The sequence below is a fragment of the Panicum hallii genome, chromosome 4 (assembly GCF_002211085.1).
Source record: "Panicum hallii strain FIL2 chromosome 4, PHallii_v3.1, whole genome shotgun sequence".
Taxonomy (NCBI): Eukaryota; Viridiplantae; Streptophyta; class Magnoliopsida; order Poales; family Poaceae; genus Panicum; species Panicum hallii.
Window position 1 is genome coordinate 42,116,948 of NC_038045.1, and position 9,110 is coordinate 42,126,057.

At 46.5% G+C, this 9,110-nt stretch overlaps 2 protein-coding genes across 2 annotated transcripts; both read left to right on the top strand.

Moving 5' to 3' along the window:
- Positions 1 to 327: 327 nt before the first annotated feature.
- On the top strand, positions 328 to 2,570 carry LOC112890498. The gene is made up of 3 exons (XM_025957379.1): positions 328 to 1,474; positions 1,589 to 1,711; positions 2,554 to 2,570. The coding sequence occupies exons 1-3, from the start codon at positions 328 to 330 to the stop codon at positions 2,568 to 2,570; spliced, it is 1,287 nt and encodes a 428-aa protein (XP_025813164.1).
- Positions 2,571 to 3,796: 1,226 nt separating this feature from the next.
- Positions 3,797 to 5,810, top strand: LOC112890499. The gene is made up of 2 exons (XM_025957380.1): positions 3,797 to 4,940; positions 5,797 to 5,810. The coding sequence occupies exons 1-2, from the start codon at positions 3,797 to 3,799 to the stop codon at positions 5,808 to 5,810; spliced, it is 1,158 nt and encodes a 385-aa protein (XP_025813165.1).
- The last annotated feature ends 3,300 nt before the right edge of the window (positions 5,811 to 9,110 follow it).

The following is a 9,110-nucleotide window of genomic DNA, read 5'->3' on the forward strand; positions in this document are numbered from 1 at the left end:
TTGTATGTCAGTGTGCCCCTGAGCTAATTGCCTTTCTTCTGTACGGGATGTTTCCATTCGGTTGGGCCAGACGAGGCCCATCACGACCGTGGGGGGTATTCACGTGTTGTGTCATGTGTGGGGACCAAACGTAGGAACTTGCTTCCGAAGCCTAATCCCGTCACCCGTCGCTTATATTACCGTCCTGCCCTTGCATTTCCCCTAGATCAGCGAGGCCACCACCAAATCACGCCACCCTGCTGCGCTCTCCCCCTCGCCGCCTCTGCTGCCCGTGCGCGCTCTCCCTCCCGGCCTCCCGCTCGCTCGCCGCGGAAAAGCCAAGCCCCAATGGCGACGCCGCCGTGGGTGATCCTCAACCGCATCCTCCGCGTCGGCCCCCGCGACGCGGCCCCGGGAGCGGCGGCGCAGGAGCAGGAGCAGCACGCCGCGGGCGCAGCCGCGCCCGGGCCCGACTTCACCCTCGAGGTCGCACTGCCGCCGCGGGTCACCGTCCTCGGCGCGGGCCGCGCAGTCCACCCCGACCCCAACAACCGCGACCCGTTCCCCTACATCATCGCCGCCAGCCGCCACTGCCTCCTCGCCCACTTCTCCGTCTCGCCCTTCCACGGCACCCAATTCTACAACTCCACCTTTTTTAGCCACCTCGTCGTGGTGCGCGACTTCCAAACGGTGCCGGGAAGCCGGGCGGCGGCATCCGTGGTGCGCATCCCCGGACGGACCGGCCGCCTCCCCGTCCTCTGGAACCTCCAGAACGTCGCCCTCGCCACCAACGGCGCAGGCAACTACATGATCGCCGAGCTCCAGGCTGACAGGAGCAGCGACCGCGCCACGCTCGTCTACCTCCGATCGGACCGCTACGACGGGTGGGTCGGGAAGCACGTGGCGTACCCCCTGGCGGGGCACGTCCGGGAGCGGATTCCCCACGGCGCGGTCCACGTCGACGGCAGGCTCTGGTGGTTCGACCTCACGTGGGGGATCCTCAGCTACGACACCTCGTTCACGGAGCCGGGCTTGGCCTTCCACGACCTCCCGGATGACCGTCGCCTCGACCAGGAACCGCCGTACCTCCACACCAAGCGCTGCGTCGCGGGGAGCGGAAACAAGCTGCGGTACGTGGAGATCATCATCACCGAGGGCGAAGCAGCGAGGGTGTCCATGTGGTCGCGGAGCCGCACTCCGGATGGGGCTGGGTGGCAGTGGGAAGCGGATTACGCGGTGAGCTTCGAGGAGATCTGGGACGACGACAGCTACAAGGAGACCGGGCTGCCGCGGGACGTCCCCTTGCTCGTGGTCGTGTGCCCGTCAGACCCCAACTTGGTCTACTTCGCCCTGGAGCAGCACATGTTCGGCGTCAATGTGCCCGCGCGCAGGGTCGTGCACCACGGGGCCTTTGAGCCCCTGAACTCGCCATGGCCAGAGCCGGTCTCCAGCCGCTACGTTGTCCCTTGGGTCCTTCCACCAGAGGTTGCCCAAGGTAATTTCTGCCGTGCTTGCTTACTTGTTTCATCCTTCGTGGCTGCAATCTATTCAGAGATCATGGCGTGCTGCAATTGACGCGGATGCACTGACTTGCATTGCCTAAATGCAGCACTGCCGCCGCCGCCGCCGGATCCAAGCGTTCCTCAGCTAGACGTGTTGTTGGCTGCAGCAGACCTCTGCCGCATGAAGCATGACCTTAGTGGATTGCAATCGCAAGCAGAGGGCGGCGGATGTTAGCAAGGCTCTAAATGTACGTACCTACGTTTCCAACTTTCAACAGATTCTATTGTGCTTGCTTGTTCCATGCTGTGTGGCTGCAATCTCTTCAGAGACCATGGTGTGCTGCCATTCTGATATATCCTTTGTGGAGATGCATATCTTCTTTTCTGTTCTTGCAATCGCATACATACACTTTCAAAATGTCAACAGCATTGTATGATCTATCCATCTGCATACTAATATGCAAACCTGCAATCACGTGCCTGTTGTGTTCCTCGTACTTCCTAGTAAAAATGCCCTGCTTTAGGAGGTTCCCATTCCCATGACCAACTTGTCAATTACTTGAATAGATGTCTCTCAGGATGGCTTAACGAATTGCTTTGCTTTGTCAGTTATAACTAACCATGCATGCTGAGTGAGACAAAGCAGAAAAAGTCAAGGGCAGAGCTTATTTATGTGCATGCATAATCATCTATACTTTTAACATATGCTAATCAAGGTATTTTCTGTATCTGATCCATGTTGGATAGAAATGTGTTGACCAGGAAATAACAGTTAGATGTGTACCATAATTGGTCTTGTTCGTAGTTACTCAGGAAAAGACAAAATTATTGACTACAAAATGCTTGAACAGTTGTTTTGGATACCCTGATTGTTCCATTATCTCATATAGACATCAAATAGAAAAGTACAATTAGCCGTTCTAGTCATAGCAGTTACACGCCAATCTCCAATTGCACTGAACTTTACTCTGTCATTACTATATTCCATTTGCACCACTCTGCACTATTTTCCAGCAGCGCGTAAAAGAAGTATCCTGATGTCTAATTAAGAACTCTCCCCTTCTTTGTGCAGGTCGTGAAGTTGCTTAAACTTGTGTCATGTAGAATGCTTTTGCCAGAGGTGGGGTTATACATAGAATGAGATTTAGATGATTTTTCTTAGTCTTGGTCTCAGTCAGAAATTGCTTCAAGATTAAGCTGTTCCTGCATATGGTCAGATAGAAATACTTGCTATCAAAGGATTTGCTTTTAAACAGATACTTCTACGAGATCTGTTGGTTCCATACAAGCTTTTCTTTGAGATGTATGTACGATTTAACGCACAATGCGAATGATGAGATGAAGTAGTTGCAAAATTTTGATTTCTTTGACCTGCAGGTTCTTTGGTTTTTTTCTCTTGCATTCTGGCACTCTGTTTTCTTCTTTCTTCCCTATTGTTTTCTACTGCCACTAGTGCGGAATAGATGTCCTTGAAGGATGATGTTGTCTTGCAAATAGTTCACCCTAAACGTTCTTGAAGCAAACTTTTCCATCAAACTTAGTTTTGCTCTGGAGTATTTGGTGAATATCAAAATATCACTTGCTATTGTTGTGTGCCCATGAAATCTAAGGAATTTATAATGAGGTAGACCGGCTCCCATTTAGTACATGACTGATGTGGCTCAATGTTTTGTTCTTTACGTACAACAGATCCTTCAATTTTGCGATCTAGGATTAATAAATGTTCCTACGATATCAATTTGTCTATTCTTGCAGACATTTTGACATACATATCAACTCCAATAATTCAAAAAAAAGAAACCCATGTCCAGATTTGAAAATTGAAAATACAGCCACGACATGAAAGTCGCTGCACTTGTATGTATACGTGTTGCAAGGGGAACAATCGAATTTGAAAATGATATGAAGTAGTGTGTTTGAGATAGATTGCAATTCAGTGGGTAGCTCTCCATCGAATGGTTCATTTGGGGCAACAGTTAGTGGTGACTGGTGAGCTTTTGGAGAGAGAAAAACACTTGCAAGGAACTAGGAACTAAGTCTGAAAATCTGGTGAAATTAAAATCTCGGTATCTAAACGTAAGTCACAAGGAACATCGGATCTTGTTCCGTTGCAATGGTACACCAGAAAAGTCACGTTTGGAACGAACGGTCTCTTCGTTTGTAAACCGTTTCTTTAAATGACCACCCTGCCCTTGCACTATCCCCAAATCAGACGACGCCACCACCAAATCACCCCCAACAGCCACCGCCACCGCCACCGCCACCGCTCTCCTCCTCGCTCGCTCGCTGCTGGAAGCCAAGCGCAGCAATCCCCAATGGCGGGGACGCCGTGGGTGTTCCTAAGCCGCGTCATCCGCGCGGAGCCCGCCGCGGCCGCGGCCGCGGCCGCGCCCGACTTCACGCTCCCGATCGCGCTGCCGCCCCGGCTCACCATCCTCGCCGCGGGCCGCGGCGCCCACCCCGACCCCAACCACCCCGACAGGAACCCCTACATCATCGCCGCCGGGCCCCTCTGCCTCCTCGCCCACTTCGCCGTCGCGCCCTCCATGGGGACGACCTTTGAGGACAACCCCCACGACACCCGTCTCGCCGTGGTGCGCCACTTCCACAGGGCCGACGGCGCGACCACGGCCTCCGCCGAGCTCGTCCCCGCCCGCACCTCCCCCGTCCCCGCCCTCTTGAACGTCGGCAGCGTCGGCCTCTACTCCGACCACGAGGGCGACTACATCATCGCCGAGCTCCAGGTTCGCAAGGGCCGCGACCACGCCACGCTCGTCTCCTTCGAGTGGGACCAGCAGGCGTGGTACTCGGAGGACGTGGAGTCCCCCTTCGCCGAAGAGGATCGGGACCGGGAGTGGGCTCCCCACGGCGCGGTCTGCGTCGAGACCACGCTCTGGTGGTTCGACCTCTCGTGGGGGATCCTCAGCTGCGACCTCGCCGGGGACCACGATCTGCTCTTCCACCGCCTCCCGGACGGCCGTGCTCTCCCCATGGCGACGCCGCTCATGCTCACCCAGCGCTGCATCGCGGAGAGCCAAGGCCAGCTGCGGTACGTGGAGGTCATCGTCCCTGAGGTCGGCGGCGACGACGACGACAGCGGCGACGACAGTGAAGCAGCGAGGGTGTGCATGTGGACGATGACCTTCGGTCCGGATGGGTGGCGGTGGGAGGCGAACTACTCGGTGGGCTTCCCGAAGATCTGGGACGACGCCAGCTACAGGGAGACCGGGCTGCCGCGGGACGTCCCCATCGTCGCGGCCGTGTGCCCGACGGACCCCAACTTGCTCTACTTCACCCTGAAGCGGAACATCTTCGGCGTCAATGTGGCCAATCACAGGGTCGTGGGCAACGAGGTCTACGACGAGAAGGTGAACAACGCAAGGCTGGATGCCACTCAGGCCAGCGTCCGCTACGTCCTCCCTTGGTTTCTGCCACCCGGGCTTGCCCCAGGTGCTGCAGGTAAGACGACATGCCTGCATTTCATTTCAGCAGAATCTACTGTGCTTGGTTTGCTTGTTTAATTTCGTCCTGTGTGGCTGCCTGCGATAATCCTGGATGCTGATTCCTGATGAAGTTTCATATCTAGTAGGCGCAACATATGTCTCCAGTACTTGTGCTTTTGCAATTGCATACACTTCCAAATATCAAGAGCATTACATGATCTACCTTCCTTTTGTATTAGTATGAAATCATGTGGTGTTTGGTGTTCCTTGTACTCCAAAGTGCCGCATCCCCTGTTTTAGGAACTTTCCTCAGAGCGGTAGAATTGTCGTGTAATTGCACTTCGCTGTGACAGAATTCTGATTTCAAGACCGCATCATATGAAGTATCTGTCTGCATATCGTTCTGCAAGTATGCAGTGTTTGTGTTTCCAGTATGGAGTGCTTGTGTTTCCAGTACTTCGCACCGCATGCCCTGTTTTATGATGTACTCCATTTAGGACTGTCATACGAACCCGGTGAACTAGCTTATGCTTTACTCTCTTTCTTAGTACTTAGTACTGTGTTCTTACTTCAGTTTTGGGGGCTGACATTTCGCATTTGGTTACCAATGTCTGACTAGACTGCTTTTTTTTCTGAAGCTTCCAATTTTCGCGGCTGACATCGATCCTTATAACCAAGGGCCTGCTGTTGCATAACCATCTACAACTCTAAATGCGAGTAACTGACATGAGAGATACAAGGCAAGGTTTACAGCTAAAATTTTCCCAGGTGAGCTTATTTCTGTTTTGTGAACTTCACTCTGCATTAATTTCTACTGGCTGGTAAAAGTAATCTCCTTCTGTCTAGTTAAGAATTCTCCTTCGTTTGTGCAGGTCATGATTCATGAAGTTGCTCAAACTTGTGTCCTGTTGAATGCTTTGTCAAGAGTGGGGTTACATATAGGATGAGATTTAGATCACGTTTTACTTTTGGTCTCAGACATAAATTGCTCCAAGATTAAAGAGTTTCTGCACATGGTCACCGACAGAAATTACTTGCTATCAAAGGATTACTTCTTAACTGATATTTCTCCAAAATTTGTTGGTTCTGTAAAAGCTTTTCTGTGGGATGCATATACGATTTAGCGCATAATGTGATTAAGGAGATGAAGTCGTTGCAACATTTTGATTTCTTTAACCTGCAGAATCTTTTTTTTTCTCTTGCATTGCGGCACTCGGTTTTCTTCCTTCTTCACTATTGTTATAATGTTTTCTACTGCAGTACTGCCACAAGTATGAAATAGATGTCCTTCTTGCCACAAGTATGAAATAGATGTCCTTCTTGAAGGATGACGCTGTCTTGCAAGTAATTGTCCCTCAATCTTCTTGAAGCAACATTTTCCATCAAACTTTGCTTAGTATTGGAGTATTCGGTCAATATAGCAAATTTTTTTTGGAAGATCAAAATAACAAATTTTCAATTATAGCTGTTGTGTATCCATGAAACAAAGTACAGTTTAATTTCTTGCATAGAACAAAGCAATGCAATCGAAGCCTATGGGAGTACGTTAGAGAGATATCTTCAAAAACTATATTCAAAAGCCGTATCTATGACAATGAGTCAATGATGTATACCCTATGAGGCTTTTCATAATAACAATTACTTCATGAAGATACAAATGTGTTTTTATAAGTGCATGATAGAATACTTGCCCTAAACTAGGGGTGCAAACTATGGTAAAAAACTTCCAGCTGACTAATGGCCGTTTTGTAGAAGACATGGGAATAGAAAAAAAAGGTGGGAAACATTGAAAATAATAAAATAAATGGAACGGCACATTTGTATTCAACTGGTTTTTGGACCATATTATCTTTCCTTTTTCTTTTTGGTTAGAATCTTGAATTACCATGGCCCATATGGTAGTCAGCCAACTCACAATCACAATTTATGTATTATTGTGCGATTGAATGAAAAAGTTGTGGCAAATTACAATTTGCTCCGCACAATGAATATTCATGCTCTCTTATAAAAATGAATATTCATGTTATGTAGCCATTTGTGAAAGAAGATGAATGCTTGATGGTACATTTTTTTTACATAGTACAAACTTGCACGCGCATTGAATCCTACTAACAATATCTCTGAGGGATAAGGTTGTCCGATCTTGATTGAAACTAAATAAAGACACAACTACACCAAAACTTGCATTGTTGATTGGCACGTCGGTTACCATTAAAAATAATTATACAAAGGTATAAGCACCTGCTAAGTCGATGACTTAAATTAGGGTGGATAGTTTCCATCGCGAGTTAGCCTAAATCTCAGTTTGCTGGTAGTATGAAATTGGTTGATTGCATAGTTTGTTGTTGCAATGTGAACTATGGATTTTAATTATTTCTATTAGATTGACATTTTTTGTTTTAGTTTGATTTTCAACCTTACGTTTCCCAAAAAAATATGGTTTAGAAATGATATGGGTATTCTTCGGTTTTTGGATGTCTTCGTTGATACTGTGTTCAATTGATTAGCATTTGGAACGAACATTGTCTTCGCTGAGATTTGAGAAGCCCCGCAAGGCCGACCACGTGAACCGTTTCTTTAAAAGGAAAAGTCCGGTTTACGTCCTCGAACTATCACAAAAGTCCGGTTTTCAATCTTCAATTATAAAACCGGATAACATAGACCATCCAACTATCGAAATCGTGCAAATTTGGTCCTTTGAGTGGTTTCAAAAGTGGTTTTTAATTTTACAAAAATTAAAAATATACAATTTTAAACTAAAAAATTCATTTTCTATAAAAAATATGAAATGGGTATAATTTTTTTCTAAAAATATAACCTATCTATTGACACTCTACTTGTGAGTTATTCGGATCCAATTTTTTATGTTCATAGTATTTGGTTGCCTGTAGTTATGCCTATAATTTTTTAATAGATAAGTTTAAAATAGAGCAATAATAGATAGGTTACATTTTTAGAAAAAATTTGATACTAGTTTCATATTTTTCTGATTTAAAATGGATTAGTTTTGATTTTTGTATCTTATTAGATTTTTTAATTTTTTTTAAAATATAAAACCGCCTTTGAAACCACTGAAAAAGCCAAATTTGCACAGTTTCTTTGATGATTCTCTGATGACTAGTAGTGGTGTCTTTTTGTTCAGAAAGAGTAGTAGTACCGAATGATGTTAGCAACAAACCGATTGCAGTTTGCAATCACAGTTTTTGGTATACAAATAACTTGATTCTGCTAACTCTTCAATTGATGTTCAGAGACCCTGATTATTTCATATATGGGCTGTTCCATTATTGCATATAGGCATCCAACAGAAATTACAATTTGCCATTTTCGTCATAGCAGAGTTATAGAGCAATTCGTGCTGCATTTAACTTTAATTCTCTGTCATCGCTGTGTTCTTACTTCAGTGTCTCAATGGTAGTATTTCACATTCAGTTATTAACTGTCTGACTAGCATTGTTTCTCTGAATCTCTCAATTTGGGGGGCTGATATCCTTCTAAAGGGCCTGCGGGTGCATAACCATCTAGGCATCTACAACTCTGAACGCGAGTAACTGACATGAGCGATATGAAGCAAAGTTTACATGGCAAAATTTTCCCAGGTGAGCTTATTGCAGTTTTCTGACCAGCACTCCATTAATTTTCCATTGGCCGGTAAAAGAAGTCTCCTGTTTGATTAAAGAACTCTCCCTCGTTTGTCCAGGTCATCAAGCTGCTCAAACTTTGAATGATTTGTCAAAGATGGGGTTACATACTGAATTAGATTTGGATCATCTTTTTGTTTTTCTCGTGGTCTCGGACAGAAATTGCTCCAAAATTAGATTGTTTTTTCTTTTGGTCACAGAGAGAAATTATTTGGCCCCAAAGGATTAGTTCTTAAACAGATAATGCTCCAAGTTTGTTAGTTCAATACATGCTTTCTTCGAGATGTATATACAGTTTAACTCACAATGTGATGAATGAGATGTATTCATGGTAACATTTTTGTTGCATTAATCTGCGCAATTTTTTTTTCCTGGGAATTCTGGCACTCTGTTTCTTCTTTCCTATTGTTTTTCACTGCCGCAAAACCAAACATGTGCCCTTGAAGGGTGATGTTGGCTTTCAGATATATGCCCCTAGGTTTTGATGGCATATTTGCCCACCAAACTTAGTTGACGATCAAGAGATTTTTGAGGAAGTCACAGAG